Genomic DNA, 16794 nt, shown 5'->3' with positions numbered 1-16794 from the left:
CAATTCATATTAAATAATTGATATTCAATACAGTTCATAAACTGTAACATCCAGATTTAGATATCGTTTTTTATTGTTTAGGTATGGTACTTCGCATATATGGTACTTAAACAATATACCTAGATACAAGATAATTCTAAGTAATTGTAATAAATGAATAACTAAATAATTCAACTAATTATAAGTTTCTTGAAACAATCTATAGTCACACTATACACTCATAAGATTAGAAAAAGTTTGTAGCTATTGGAAAAATTCGCTCTCTCTATCATCTTATGGTAGGATTTCTGCAAGTTTATTCCTATATTTATATTTTTCTTTAAATGAAACCATTTCAAGTTTTTTATAAGAATCATTCTGAAAGTAAAAGATATAAAACTGAAAAACTTGTAGCAAATACTCAAAGTGCTAACGGAGTTTCGAAAACGATCATATCATAAGATATGGGAAAACTTATTAAACAAAGAAATATTTTCCACTAAGATTTCTTTTAATTTTAACTAGAACAAACCTATACCCATTGTTAGCATTGCCCTATATAAATTATTTATTATTTATCTTTCCCAATTGTAGGGTAAAACAACAGTTAAATAATTTTTGTAAAGATAGGATGATATATAATAAACTTTTCAAAGTTTAATCTCGTAAAAATTATAACAATTATATGTTCTATATTAATATTATTTAGCGCTAATAGTACAAAAATGACAACAGATATATGTATGTTGATAAAAATAAATGTTATTAACAAATTCTTATTCTTCGTAATATTTGCCTCCCCACCTCTCGCCCCACCCGAACCAAATATTTTTTTCTCCGATATTCTTCTTATTATCAAAAATAATTGAGATATTCGAAGTGATCAAATTAGGCATCCTACAACCTGCATATCAAATTAGTTAATCAAATGTATTAATTTCTTTCGAAATTTGAAAATCGTATGCTTTATAATAAATAATAAAAGAAATCAACAAAAATTTCTGGTTAGGACAATAGAATAGATAACATCTTTTGTTTCATGCTACTTTGTCAACTCTAAATATTGATCTTGCCACTTACATTTTTGTACAGACATATTACTTATCATTAAATAGACGGTTGAGGAAAGTGTATTTCCCAGGGATTCCCGTATCTGTGAACGCAGCAATAAGTATACAAATATGTTGTTAATACGATAACATAGGTCACTATATGTCATTGATATTCTGCAGCTTATGAACAATACGGAAAGAACACGGAATCCCCTGTGACAACATAAGAATGCACACACATACTGTGCTAATTATCTATTTTTGAAACACAGAATAAATATATGTATATTCCTGCGAGTTCTTGCACAATGAGAGTTGTATATAAATGCAAGAATATTCATGTAACATCGAAAGTATCTTCAGCTGTTGCAAAGGAGCAAGTTGTGGAGAGGTAAGCTAATTATACAATTTAATTGTTTCATGGAATTTATATTAATGTAAATACTAGTAAGTAATATTTTAATCTTTTAAAGTTACATTTCTAATAATTTTACATGCATATGTATGAGCAATATACAGGGTCGTTGGTAACTGGTGGTACAAGCGGAAAGGGGATGATTCTACGCGAAAAAAGAAGTCGAAAATATAGAATAAAAATTTTTTTTTTAATCGACCGATTTTTTTTAATCAACGATCTACAGTGAGATTCGTTATAACGAGACGCGATAAAGTGCACGCGTACCGAGCGAAAATTCAAAGTCGATTTTCTCGAAAACAAAGCCTCAAACGAAAAATTTTTATTCTATATTTTCGACTTCTTTTTTCGCGTAGAATCACCCCCTTTTCGCTTGTACCACCAGTTACCAACCACCCTGTATACTGCACACCTTGATTTTTATACTTTAGAAATACGTCATACAATAGGAGCTCTTTGAAGTAGAATTTAATAAAGAAATTAATTAGTACTAAAGAAGTTAATATTAATGTACTTACAATCAAAACTTAAGTTTTAATTTAACGATTATTATATTCAAGTTATAACAGTGAAAGCAATACAACAGATTTAAAGTATCTTGTGACTTAATTTAAATATTTCGTAATTTAAATTAGCTGTTAAAATAATTTGTTTCTATGTTACAGAAAAATATATACAAGATGAAGGCAGTAATGTTTATTTTCATAATGCTTGCCACAGTATGTGCAATCCTTGCATTTGTACCATATAATCCGCCACGACCGGGACAATCTAAACCGTTTCCAAGCTTCCCAGGTCATGGACCATTCAATCCAAAAATTCAGTGGCCATACCCATTACCAAACGTACGTATATCTTAACATTTGAATAACAAATATTTAAAAGTATTTACTAGACTGAAACTTATTTAAAAGGAATATTGCTATGAAGTATATTCAAGAGTTATATAAAGTCCCTGAGAATACACAATTTCATAAAATCGGAATATAGATATAGGTTGTTTATGTAGTATATAATTTTTTTTATTAAAAATTTCAAAATTTCTCAAAATGTTAATGCATGACTTTGAAATTAAGAATGCTTAACATCATATTTATATAAACTATTTCCAGTAATATTCAATTTCATCTAAATAGAAAATCTTAACAATCTTAAGAACACTATTATCGTTTGTAAAATTATTACGAAAATATTTAGACATTATCGGATATTATATATATATTATTTGCTTTATTACAGCCTGGTCATTAATCACAAAAATCAAGAAACATTCAAACAATTAAACTTGACAAATCATCAGAGATTATATCTGCAATGTACCGACGAATTATTATAACTATAAATTGAATTAAGTTATACACTGATTAAAATGATCTTGATTTATTTTCAATAAATAGTAACTATCTTGAAATATAGTGTTTAAATTAAATGTTCAATTGATACTAAATTGATCACTGATATTTCCTTTGAACATAATCGAAATTAATGAAGTACGTGCGCGCATCTTTTCCTTTCGTCAGATCATGTTTAACATTATCGAATGGAGAGGTACAAAGTATTTTTACCATAGATTTGCCTTTAATAGAGAACTCGTGTTTATTTCGTAAATAAAAGTAATAATTGAAAATATAAAATATTCGTAGCTTTTAATATTCTTCTCCCAAAATATGTCATTTTAATATAAGAAAGAAACGCATAAAATACAACAGTTTTATTTTCATTGGAAATTACGATATACATAGGTATGGGATGATATCGATCTGGTGGTACAAACGAAAAGGGTGTGAATCTACATGAAAAAATAAGTAGAAAATGTAGAATGACATTTTTTCGCACGCGGTTTCGTTTCTGAATAAATCAATGTTGAGGATTTGCTGAGTACGGGTTTGCTTATTTACGCATGATGTCATTTACCCCTATGTCCAATAGATATTAATGCACAGTCTATATTGCTGTTTGGATGTAATACATTAGATAGTAAAGAATAAACAATGAAAGTACTTTCTGTCAAAGAATTGTTTTTGTTAATTCTTAATTTAGAAATTGTTGAAAATGTTTTCGTTTCTTTGCCAACATAACTGTGCCACGTAAAGAACAGCTGAAAGAGAAAGTTCCAGAACAAAAGTTGTCTTCCATTCAAACATTTGAAAACAGAAAATACTCTGGAAAACGTTCAGAAAAGTCTAATACGCAGGATACAGTTATGCTGACGATGTTTCACTGTTTAAAAAAATTCGTTGAAGAAAATTTTTAAGTCAAATTTATAGATTTTTCAAACAATAATTTATTCAACTTATGCGAATGAAAATAATTTGGACCAATGGAACATGCCGAAAAGTATTATAATATAATCTATGCCTTTACTATAAATTATCTGTGCTTTCTCTTTCCATGTTCGTTATAATACAGAGTAACAATTTCAACAGGCAAGCAGCTCATTTCTGTGTAACGGTTACACTATTTAGAAGGTAACAACGTTTGCACATCAAATCTAATGAGACCATGTGCAGCATTTGGCGCAACCTGTATAAAATAATGTCAACCAGAACCGCACGATTTGCGCTCATTGCTACTATACAATAAAACAATAAGCGAGGAATTTGCTGATTTAACACACGGATCAGTTAATTCTTATCTTTATTTAAAGGCAATTTAGAAAATAAAATAGTTTAGAAAGTTTAGGAAATGTTATGAAAAGTATCCTTTTTAATAAAATTGTTATTTATTTTTAAATTTCATATTATATTTCATAACGACGTTAATAATCCTGTAATCTACATACATGCATATATGTATAGTGTATAGTTCTATATGTTCTGTTACTTCGCTATATATTTGACTAAGCTTACCACGTTACTAAAAAAATTGCGCATATAAATTTGAGAAATGGGTTAGAAATGCGTCAGTATTAAAGAACAAAATGACATTAAAAAAGGCCATTGAAAATTTTATGTTACTATTTAAGAAAGAAGTTCCGATTCTAATAAACAAGAACGCTATAGAAGATCCAGTAAAACGGAAGAAATAAAAAACTGTAATACTACGATTAAAGCAAGACTATAAAAAATAAAGCTACTATTCAATTATTTAGAAGAGAATTTGTAATTATTATTATAAAATTATTACCATTACAATTTATGTTTTTAATATTATGTTGGTAATTATGGAATTAAGTTTTCTGTATTAGGAATCTAAAGATATAGTTTTCTTAAAATATGTTGCATACAATCAAAATAATTTTCATGTAATTCTTTACTTTCCTCAATAATAAATTAATTTCATTATTGTAGAAGGACGTATTATCTAGTGTTTTTCTTTCCTCGTTTTGGTACATTCTTCAATGAAAAATCTCTACCTCCAAATTTCGAAGACTAACTTTGAATAATTCTTAAATTCACACAATCTTCCTCGAACGCTGAATTATGTTTTGTACAAGTTTTCACTACGTCGTTATCACGTTTGTATTCGTAAAGAAAGATTAACCGGAAGTTTCAATTTTCGAAGCTTTAAGAATCATTTTTAATTTATTAATTTCGGACGTTATTGTTGTTAATGCGCGTGAATTATAAGGAGCTGCTTGCTCTTCGATTTACTTCTACAATCTAGAACAATTCCTGTGTTTACTATATGCAATTGTCTTGTAACATTCAAATTTCAGAAAAATGACATTTCATATTCACCACCATAATATAAAACAGAACCCGTGCATGCGATGTGTTTATATTCTTTTTTGATAAGGCTGCGGCAAATGTCTAATATGACCTCCTTGTGCATGAATGTACATTTCAGCTGTGAATAATATTTTTGGTAGCGTCTGCTTATGTTGCATATAATAATATTGCACATTCTTGTACTTCACACTCTTCTACTTTTTAAATCGTCTATTTCTCTTGGCGATATGAATAAGAAACACTTGTAAACACATAATGTATCTTAACTATTTAAAGTCTTTTAATTTGAGTATAATGCTTCGAATAGATTATGAAGTCAAGACGCATTCACAGACAACATTTACACGGATTATTGCATTTTCAGCTTAAATATCTCCTTCAAATAGACAGTACTCTGTAGTCAGTTCGAGAATCTTTATCGAAAGACGATACACGGTTACAAGAAAATAAGTTAATCCACGAAGAAGGACCGAATAGGAGGACATAAGCATCCGTGCCAAGAGTCGCACACGATGGCGGAATGTAAATGGGAAATTCGGTGAGATCTTTCTTCGTAATGAACACGGTTACGCTGGAAGTTGTTGGTTGGCGTGGTACTTTGCCTTGTGCATTTTACGGTATTCTCGCGTTAATGCGATAAGGGAGAACAGTCTCAGTCGAGTGTACCTATAATTTAAATTGTCCGCCTTCTCGTCGCTTGCTAATGTGAAGTGATACTTAAAGCGGAACAATTGCACAACGCCAATATCTTTCGTTTCAACTGAACTTCGATGTTACACTCTACATCAGTCGTATCTTCGACCTTACAAAATTCTGCCTATATCATGTTAATAATTCGTGCAAATTGTATATTTATAGTTATAAAAGCATTACATAAGACAATATACTATATTTAAGGCAGAACATATTATTCACATTTAGAATATCATGAATCATTTTAAATTGATAATTACATTTTTTTTAATAATTTTCTTCATGTTCATTTTGTTTCCTGATTTTTCATGTTCCATTATGTGATGTACTTATGATTCGATGAAAATATTAACTTTAATATTATTATTATAAAATGGCCCGAGTCAAAAGGCACTTTCAGGAATATAATATAATCAATATGATTCTACTGTAAATTTAAATATTAAAGGTTTCTTACTCCAGATAAGATAGGCGTGTGATATAGGCAATAAGTAATAAATCAAATTGCAACATGCTGTCGTTTATTCAAGATTTCAGCAGTAAGTATAACAGTGGAACACATATACTGCTTGCTCAGAAAACTCTGGCATTTTCTCCGATAGGGACAATATATAATAAAAGCTTCAATTTTCAATCTGGAGCCATTTTACCGCTCCTCCAGAGGTACGTTTCCAAAAACAATTCCGAAACTTTATTGATATTGCGATTCGCACGAGTGTAATAAGGTCACATAAATTCATTTTTTGAGTACAGGCTATATTTATAAATATTTACTATATTTCTACATAGTAGAAAAATGTACATTCTATGAATTTTTTATTTTATGTACTATTTTTTAGTGATAGGACAAAAAACAAAATAAATTTCCTTGAAGAATTCGATAATTTTATTCATTTCTTCAAGTGCAATAACTTTCTAGTAACTGGACGATTCGGTCAATACTTTCAAGTTATTCTTTTCAATAGGTCTTTGTAAGTATAATATATAAGAAGTCTTCGTCGCGTTAATCAGGTAGTAACCTAATTAGGTTCTTCACCTGCCGCTAAGTACTTTCATTAGAAGAAAAAATTCGCTTTATTAATTTATTCTATTCTTTCTTTATACAATATTATTTCTTAGAAGCATTGTACTCAACTTATTAAAAAAAATATATGATTATTTATATGGTTAATAATGCAATACAAAACAACTAATGTCAAATTAATATTGCTACAAATATTAATGTTAATAGTAATAACCGAATTAATGTTGAAATTTTAAGGGAAATACGTAAAAGGAAATGAAATTTAAAATAGGTAATAAGGAGAGAATAGACTTTGTTATAACAATACTATTATTATTACAAAAGAAACGTATCATTTAATAATATGAAGTATATAACTTTCAACTATATTTAACAGTTTTTAGCAAACTTCATTGTTAGAATTAGTTTTAACTAAGAATGGCATAGACAGCTATGAACATAATTGTTTAGTTCCAAATAATTCTATAGATTTTTATAAAGACAATTTCCATAATTTATTAATATAAAATAGGATAAATATTTTATTGAAAAAATAGAATTTTTTGTCAATCAAAGGGATAATTCATCATTCGTTAACATCGAGGACTGAACAACTACTTTATTCTCTCGTTCACGATTATTCATTGTCGGTGGTTATTTTATCGGTTTTAGTTTGGTTGATTAAATTTCAGCAATCAAGACTTTCTCCTGATTCGTTAGTATGGTCATTGTAATCTCAATCATTATTATATAGAATCACTTGATGTATATCAAATATTTTACATCTTTTAAAAATGCCTCATACAGAGAATAAAATTTTGAATTGAATAATATAAAAAAAATTGTCACATATGAAGGAAAGAAAAATTTTGCACGTAAAATTTATAATTTTAAATTTAACATAATCAATAGATTTGCTACAATGGATGCGCAGTATTTTATGATACCTTCAATGTAAATGAAAAAATGAGCATGTATATACATATGTAAGTGAAAACACATTTATATGTATAATAGAAAGAAGGAAGTAATATTGACGAGTTACTTGAAAGATAAGAATTATATAGATGTCTCTCGAGTAAATTTGATCACAATCGAGTTGAAATATGTATATCGTTTTCGCTGAAATTGCTAGGCACAAAATGTATTATCGGAACGCGTACCTGCAATTGGAGAAATCTTTGAATACGCCTAGTCAGTGAAGTCGATCGTTTATAGTCGACCACTTCTACGAAATGTTTTTCTCCAGCAGGAAAGGTGAGACCGTGGAGTGACTTTAACGAGCCAAAGAAACGAAGAATTCGGGATCAGGAAAATATCTTGGCTCCCTAGCTAGATACTATCCAGCTTTTCCGTATCAGCGAGTAAACGATCTCAAACCGACCGACCGTCCTCTATTTCATGTCCGGGGAAAAGTTTCTATTCCGTAACAGCCATAGCCACAGCCACAGCCACATCCGTAGTTGAAATCCTTCGACTATAGCTAGAAGATTTTTTAATGCTTAGAAACATACATTTGTGTATCAGAATATTAACAAATTTTTGGCAAGTTATTTCAACAGATTTAGTCCAATTTAGCTTTTTTAAATTAATTAAATACAAGCATAATAATATGTCAAATAATAGTTTGCAGCGAACTGAATCTAATTCCGATACAAATCCTATGTCATCTCGCTTTCCTCGAAGTATCTTCCTATCAGCTACAAAATTTCATCCTGGAATTATCTGTTTCACAAGTATTATCACTGTCCCTTGCTGCATTCCTTTTTTTTATCTGTATTCCTTTATTACATAATTTCAAAATAAAACTAAAACAAAATTATAATGTAGCTATAACGTAACAAATTATGACAACGCTTTTATTAAGTTCCTGTTAATAATATGCATTTTACGTTACGTAACTGTTCACATTTAGGTATGAAACAAAAGAATATTTCGGAATTACTTGAAATTTTTGCAGATTTAGTAGATATTTTAAAAACTATGCTGTAGCATGTATAAATAAAAGATTCGGAAATTAAAATATTTATTGAACTCTTTATATACGTATATTAGCTGTATATTTTAATGCTTCTATAGTTCATATTGTTTATAATAACCAGACATGTAGATAAAAGTGATTATTTTTATCATTTTTATTAAATTCTTCTAAACGTTATTAATGCGAGCATACATACACAGAACAACTAAAAGCAACATTATAAAAATGTTCTTGTAAGTACATAAAAACTGTAAGTGATAACATGAAAACCTGTAGTATGAAAAACTGTATTTTCGTTTATATTTTTACAAAATTAAAATAACTACATTAAAAACATTCTAAAATTAATGACTCTTGGAAATAAAATAACGATATTTAGTAATTGAAAAAAACAAATCATGAATGAGTATAACTATTCTACTATGTGAATTTTTTTGCTATTCTCTCTGAATATGGAATATTTGTTCGCACAAAAATAAATTGAAAGGTTTGATTATTCTGGCTTTCACTTTAGAAAAATTGATTTTGTAAGGTCGCTAAAGACAAGTGCGCTTGACAGAGAATATCAATTGATTTTCATTCACGAAGTGACGTCAAATTGTGTACTGTAAAGATATTTGCAATGTTGCTAAAACGAAATAGAAAGAACGTATTAATTGGTTTTGGATATTGAAAATAGAGACTATAGTTTACGAATGAAGTGACCGTTTTCGAAATATCTTCTCTTTGAAGGAATTAACAGCTGAATAAAATCTAAATATTTATTTACTGTAATGAAAAAAATAACGAAAAAATTACTCTTAGTCAAGAAATATACTTCTACTTTCAAAGACCAACCCTTTCCTTTTGTGAATTTTAGTACTGATGATGTGGAATCCTGATTTATATGAATATATTAAGTAAAATATTCAATGAATTTAATATTATTATCATAGTACAATAAGGACAGATTATACGCATAGAATGTACAATTCTTCGGCCCTGCTGATGACGTTATAATAAATACAATTAGCTGCACATTTTCTTATATAAGTAAAACGTCGTGAAATTTCTGGTATTTGTTTGACTGGAGTTTTTCTATTTATAAAAATCTTGACATAAAAAGAAAAAATTTATTGAAATATAACAATAAAAACGAATTTATGACAGAGGTCGATTAGGATGGTAAAGGATTTATCATATCGATTAGAATAGATGTCACTTTTTATTCTTTTGTCATAATTTAACTCCGTTGTTGTATTATGTATGTATAGTAACAAATCATTTGATAGAGTCAACACGGATACCTGTACTGCATTGTTCGACAGTCAATTCCGGTTGTGCAGCTCGCGTAAAATATTCCGCTTTTTCGCATAATCGAGTGGCATTTCGGCAACTGCCAGGTTCCTATAAACGAGTAACTCTCTTTTGTTCGTAGATCAGATAACGCTAATTACGCCAGTACATTACACGAGTGGAAGCTCTAAAATAACGAGTGCCCACCACCGTTCCATGTGCACCCATCCACATTTACCTCTGGCAATGCCTATCGCGTAGGTAGTTGTCTGTCCTAATTACCTACGGCCCGGCGAGACGCCTTCTTGCCTGCATGTAAACACCTTCATTACCACTGAACTGCTCCATAAAATATCCCCTCTCCGTTTCTACCATCGCTCCTACCATCCTTCTCCAAATAGCTGTTCAGTATAGAGTATAGGTACCAACTCAATTCGAGAAATTCTATAATCACAGCGTTTTCGATCAACAACATCCCTTACGTAACTGAATCAATCGATTGTTGAATTTTTCCCAATTTATAGTAAGCATTAAACAAGTTATTTGTTTATAAATATACAGCCATCGACAAAAATTAAGAAACGAGATAGTTATTTCTCTCGGAACTATTGTAAAAGTACTTTACTGTTTGAGAAATTTCAGAAATATAGATTCGAAATAAAAATAATATGAAAAATATAACATTTTACATAACATAGTATAGGTTTTTCAAATATAGTTTTTATTTCTTTCAAACGTACCTTATAAAAGCCACAATTAATATTAAATTAAAGAAACCAAACAAAATCTTGATGGTCTTAATAATCTATTTCAAGAAACGTAATGTTTGTAAATATCTGTTTGTAACGAACTTTTGTTTATTCGTAAAAGTTCTTGCGATATTCTGGCAACAACAAAGTATTGATTGGATCAATCACACACAAAAGTTAACCAGTAGTTTAAATCATATTTCTATGACTTTTTGTACTATAGGGATAGCCCTACGTTCACCATCAAAGGTCCATCGATGTCAACCAACACACTTTTTTGCAAGCAGTCGCTTTGACTATCAGTTGCAATAAATATAACCTTCGACATGACCTCTTTTATACTCTTATCACATAAGTGTCTACCAGATACCGGCCTGCTGGGTTGTACGGCTGTCCGGTTCGATTTGTGCGAGAATCGTGAACTTTGACGTCATGGGTGAAAGAATAAACTTAAATTTCCATGAGCATACATGGTTAATTAGTCCGAGTTGCCTTTCTTTTTGCGAAACATGTGCCTCTTATAAACTATGAGAGAAAGAAGAAAAAAGAGAGAAAGAGAAAAGAAATTTTTGCTTAAAAACTGTCATTTTTTGAACTCTTATAAAAAAAATTATAAAATCACATGTTTCTTTCAAGTTACCGCGTCGCATTGTACGTACATGTTTCTGTTTTACGAGTGCTTACATCTCCTGTGTTAGTAGCATATTAAGAAAAGAATCTGCAATTTTTAAATATTTAATATGTTTAGTAATATTTAGTATGTTTTATTATACTGTGTAATGAACTCAGAAAAACATATTTAAAATTTTTGAATACCAAAGTCCCAAAGTAAGAATAGTCAATCTGAAAATGTCCACACCAGCATCATTCTATGCATCAGTAACTATGCATAACATTTATCCTAGCAAAGAAACAGCGATCGTTGCTGATGGAAATAAAAAAGCCTCCACAATGAATTATATTCATGTCATCGATAAATTATCTAGTAAAATGTTTCATATTAGACAGTAAATAAACCGTTTACCAACAATAAGACATTTGAATTTATCTTCACAAAGAATAATACTTTGTAATGTTTCGCCATTATCTCAAACGAATATACATATAAATTAAAAAATCTTTATTTTCACCTTGCTAAGTTGCTTTATACTAACGCGAGGCAAGGAAGTCAAGATGCTTTTCTTCGAAACCTTTACAGAACCAAACGAATTTACATACAAACCACTATAAATTTAAAGATTGCAGGCTCCTCTTTACAAAGCCTCCTAAAAAGTTAATGCACGACAGTTTTATTGCTGTTTTAGTGCATTTTAAATGAAAGATGTGTTGCAGAATATCCCAGCCATTAGAATATCCCAAGGTACACCACGACTAGATTGCAAGGACGGACTTCCTCGTATATGTGCATGTATTCAGTTCAGTGCATTCATTTAGTATTTAGTGTGACTGTAGAAAGGTCCTAGGTGGATTATTATACAATTTCTTTTTACAACGTTACAATAATTTAAAGATCAACCACTTCTCGGCAAAAAGTTCGCAATTTCTAAATTTTCAATTTTGATTTTTAAATTATCGATATAGCGATAATATTTAGAACGTTTAAGTGATATCGCTTAAATGACTGACAAATCGAAACTTAATATTAAAATAGTATTGCGGTCGTGTCTATGATACGTCGAATTAGTTTGTATTAAAAATTGTTGTATTAACGCTATAAGTATTTAATTATCGAATTTTATAAATTACATTTACGATACTTTGATATACGCATATACTATATGTATATGTATTACGATTATAGAGAAAATATTTCGTTTCACCTGAAATTATTACGTATGCTTGATCGAACATGTTTGAGGAACATATACAAAAATGTAGCAAGGAAACACCGCATATTTTTCCTTTTTTTGGCAATCGACAGACTGAACCAACTGTAAGTCTGAAACTCTCCCCTTCATCCCTTCTTGTCCTTCCACCTTTACGATTGAACGTGAGCCCAACATTGGAATAAAACTACGACGAATACTACCTCCATCACGTTAACGTCTCTCTTCCATCTTCTATCGCAGAGACCATTTATTTCGATCTTAACCAATGTCTTTCCAGAGTTCCTTTCAAATTGCAACGAAACGATTTCGACGCTCCACAAAAATTGTAGTAATGTCAATATGGCACTTTATAAAAAAATATATACATAAGTGTGCACATAAGAAGCATCTATAAATTATGTAAATATATATAAGTATAAAATCATATTATCCAAATACATATAATACATATTTTATAAGTAGTAGTATTTTGAAAGATGTCAATACATATACTTCAAAAAAGTCGTTAGTAATTAAAAAGAAAAGTCATTATTTTATATTTATTACATTGTTTTTAATATGTAAAATATTTGTTCTATAAACGCGAGATACGATGAAATAAAACGTGTGAATTTTAAAATATCCCATCGGAATATTTATTTAGTACATTTCCGAAATTTAATTTATTTAATTTAAAAAATATGTCAGTTATACAAAATAAATTTAATAAAAATAAACGTTTCACTGATGTTCGCATTTCACATCTGTCTCTCTCTTTTTTGTTCTCTCCCTCTCTCTGTCTCTTTCTTCTACGCTCTCTGCGTAATTTCTATAATAAAAATTTGCATTCAAAAAATCAACAGAAAATCTATATCCCACTGATATTTAATAAATATAACTCAGAAATATTAGCGTTAATTCCTTATAAATTTATGCCTTAATCAGATTACCATTAGCGAAGCTTTCAACAGATAAATTCGCATGTAAGAACTAATCCAACTTTGAGATAAGTTCTACTAGTAAATTTCCAGCAAATTTCACGACCTTCCGATTACTGATATTTTACAGAAACTTCTATTTCCCTTTGAAGCTTTTTTTTTACAAGTATAATTTAGAAAGACTCCACATGAGATTGAGCATGGTTCGTCTATGATTTCTCTTTAACCGTTACTTCCTCAGAAAGCAATTGAACTTCGACTCTAGCCTTAGTATTAAATTAATTAAAATTAATACGATTATGAACTCGCTGACTTCGTTTTCCCAACGTTCTCAAAGCATTCATATCATTTTTCTCTAATATCTTACACGCAATTCTAAGTTAAAGCTAAACGATCTATCAATTTCATTTATCCGGTAATTTTTAGTAATTAATATAAAACTTAAAAATCTTTCAGGGAATCGTCGATTTCACGAAATTTGCCAATCTTATCATTTTCATGCATCGGAGGATGTTTCTAGATTTTCTTCGTTGACAAGATAACAGTTTTACCCCGCAACGAACCAGCACATCGGGTGTTGAAATGTTTCCGACGCGATAAGGATCGACGACTAACATTGGGAGAAAGGCCCCGACTAGAGCTGCAAGGAAGACAGTAGGCAAAACTGTTAGAGCCTAGTTATACGGCGGTTGAAAGTGGCAGGCGGCAGCCGGCAACCAACCAAAGGAGTTGAGCAGTTTCCCTTGGGAGTTTGCTCGGCTCCGCGTGTTACAGCGTCTCCATGGCGCGATCTATCGCTCCATTGACCGCTACTCCATTATCAGGATAGTAATGCTGTAACCCCATATCCGTAACCCTGTCCTCCGTGTCACTTCCATCCCTTATTTTCACGCCCTCGCCGTCACCGTTGCCTTCTCCTTTTCCCATCTTACTTTATCGGAAAACCTCTACGTCAAAAAGTACTTCCAACGATGCTCGAAAATATTCTTTAAAAGATCATTATTCTCTTGAAATAACTTTAATTGATTGTCTGCTTTCAGTCAACCAAACGATTCGCCATTTTATTGCATTGCAATAGAATCCAAATACAAATTTAAACTTTTACCTCCGCCACATAACCTTGGCCGAGAATATAGACTGCTTTCAATCCAACTTTAATTGCAGAACCTGTTTTCGATCAACGAAACAATTTACCGTTTTGCCATGTCACTATACGATCGAAATACAAATTCAAACTCCCATTTCAATCGTTTTATTTCCGTTCGTGGAAACCGTAACTATAGAACTACACTTTTTTGCACTTTATTTTAATTGTTTTTATCGGTATATACAAAGTGCTTCAGGGGGAGTGTAAAATCATCAGTGATTTAGTGATTATTTAGAAAATCATTCTGGGTAAATATTGCTTACATTTTCAGAATAGTATCAACGTTTGGAGATTTTTACACTTATTCTGAAACACATTGCATAGTTTATCACTAGGTTGTAGCATATTTATAATATCTCCAACTTTTATGAATAGTTTTCTCTTTAATAGTTCAATGGAATTTTGTTAAATATATGTAATTATGAATGGTTAAAATTAATGATCTCATTCATTAATGTTCAAATTATTATGTACATAAAGAATAGCATACCTTCTTTAATCCTTGTGCACAACAAAGATTGATGGAAGAACGTAAAGTTCATTTACAATTACAAGATATACCGTTATCGGGTCCCTAATGTCTTGGCGTACTTTCATAACTCTGCACCTTGTCGCGCTAACACTTTACTTTTCCGTGGTCTTATATTCACCTTCGCTACCCGCTTACTTTGGTTTATCGGGAAAATCCTTTGTTACGAATGTCTGAAAATCGCGAAAAGGGTTCGCCGATAAAACTGCTCAAGAACGATTCCATTTTACTTTCTATTTAACAGAATAAGAAAAACTTATCTAAAAACAAATCCAGTTCCACTTTAAAATAATGATATATATTGTTATGGATATCGTAATAATATTTCACTAATATTATGTATATCGTACGTAATAGTGTAAACAAAATTTTATATAAATAACAAATAGCACGTAAAATTACGGGTATCGTGTTATTTATATTCTTTATGTTGATCGCCTTGATTTGACAGATATGTTATGAAAACCCTATAAAAATTGTATTATACAGAAATGATGCACGCATCATACCAACAACAATAATCTCGATTTAACATCTATAACAAAGATCATGATTATAAATACATAATACGAACAATATTTGGTCTCAAGTAATTATCTGAATGAAACTTAATCAAGAAACTTTCTCTTATTTCTTCTTTTGGATAGTGTGCAGTGTTCTTAATACACTTCGAAGAAAATAGATTATCTAATGTAAAAGTAGCTGTACTGCTACTAATAATTTACGTGTTCATTTTGCAAGAGCGATAATAAAATTTTAACAAGCAACATCATAATATTGAAGCGATCGAATATTCAAAACTTAACTTGGATTATTACCTAGATCCGAATTAGTTTCACTATAATTTCTCTGAGTTTATGTGCAATTTCTGCACGGTAGCAAAACGCAACCAGAATTTTTACCAACGGTATTAATCTCAAGCGCTTTTATACGAACTCGTACACCGCATCTCTTTCGAATGATACTCTATGCTCAATAAACAAATACGATCCTTTGGTTTCTTGCTTGATCGCATCTTTCAGTGCTCATAAATAGCAGGAACAATAAATAATGGAAGTTCCATGTATTTGAAGATATAAATCATATGGACAATTCGTTCTTGGCCAATTACCAAAGGAGATATATTTTCGTAAAGGAATAGCAGTTAACCAGAAATCTTCGCATTACTTACGAAAACTGATAATACGTTCCGGCGACTCCTATTTAGAGCTTCTCGAATGATTTAAGTGCCGTTATCGGTGAACTGCGAAGCTGTGGCTTACACCGAGCTAAACGCGTTTGCCAAGTGGCCGTTTTACGTATCGTAGACAGCATAATGAAAAAGAATTGAACGGGAATTAATCGTTATCGACAAACGGGGGAAGAATATGCGATCACGAATTATAACAGATATAACGTAGGAAACAGTTCGCGCATCTGTTGTGAACATCAACGTAACAGTCATGAATTTCATAACTTTTTGATTGAAACATGGAAAGAAAACTGTGGCATATTAGGAACCTAATAAATATTTAGCAAATTTATGAGGAATAACGAGTTATTGGATTTATTTTT

At 30.5% G+C, this 16794-nt stretch overlaps 1 protein-coding gene across 1 annotated transcript; it reads left to right on the top strand.

The window, feature by feature from the left end:
* The first annotated feature begins 1282 nt into the window (after positions 1-1282).
* LOC117207296 (abaecin-like) lies at positions 1283-2857 on the top strand. The gene is made up of 3 exons (XM_033447346.1): positions 1283-1422; positions 2112-2291; positions 2686-2857. Exons 1-3 carry the CDS (start codon positions 1357-1359, stop codon positions 2695-2697), a joined length of 258 nt encoding a protein of 85 aa, XP_033303237.1. The 5' UTR covers positions 1283-1356; the 3' UTR covers positions 2698-2857.
* Positions 2858-16794: the final 13937 nt, after the last annotated feature.

Source organism: Bombus bifarius, unplaced genomic scaffold, assembly GCF_011952205.1.
Source record: "Bombus bifarius isolate JDL3187 unplaced genomic scaffold, Bbif_JDL3187 scf7180000008026, whole genome shotgun sequence".
Taxonomy (NCBI): domain Eukaryota; kingdom Metazoa; phylum Arthropoda; class Insecta; order Hymenoptera; family Apidae; genus Bombus; species Bombus bifarius.
The sequence above is the reverse complement of the archived record's forward strand: the minus strand, read 5'-3'. Positions and strand labels throughout refer to the sequence as shown.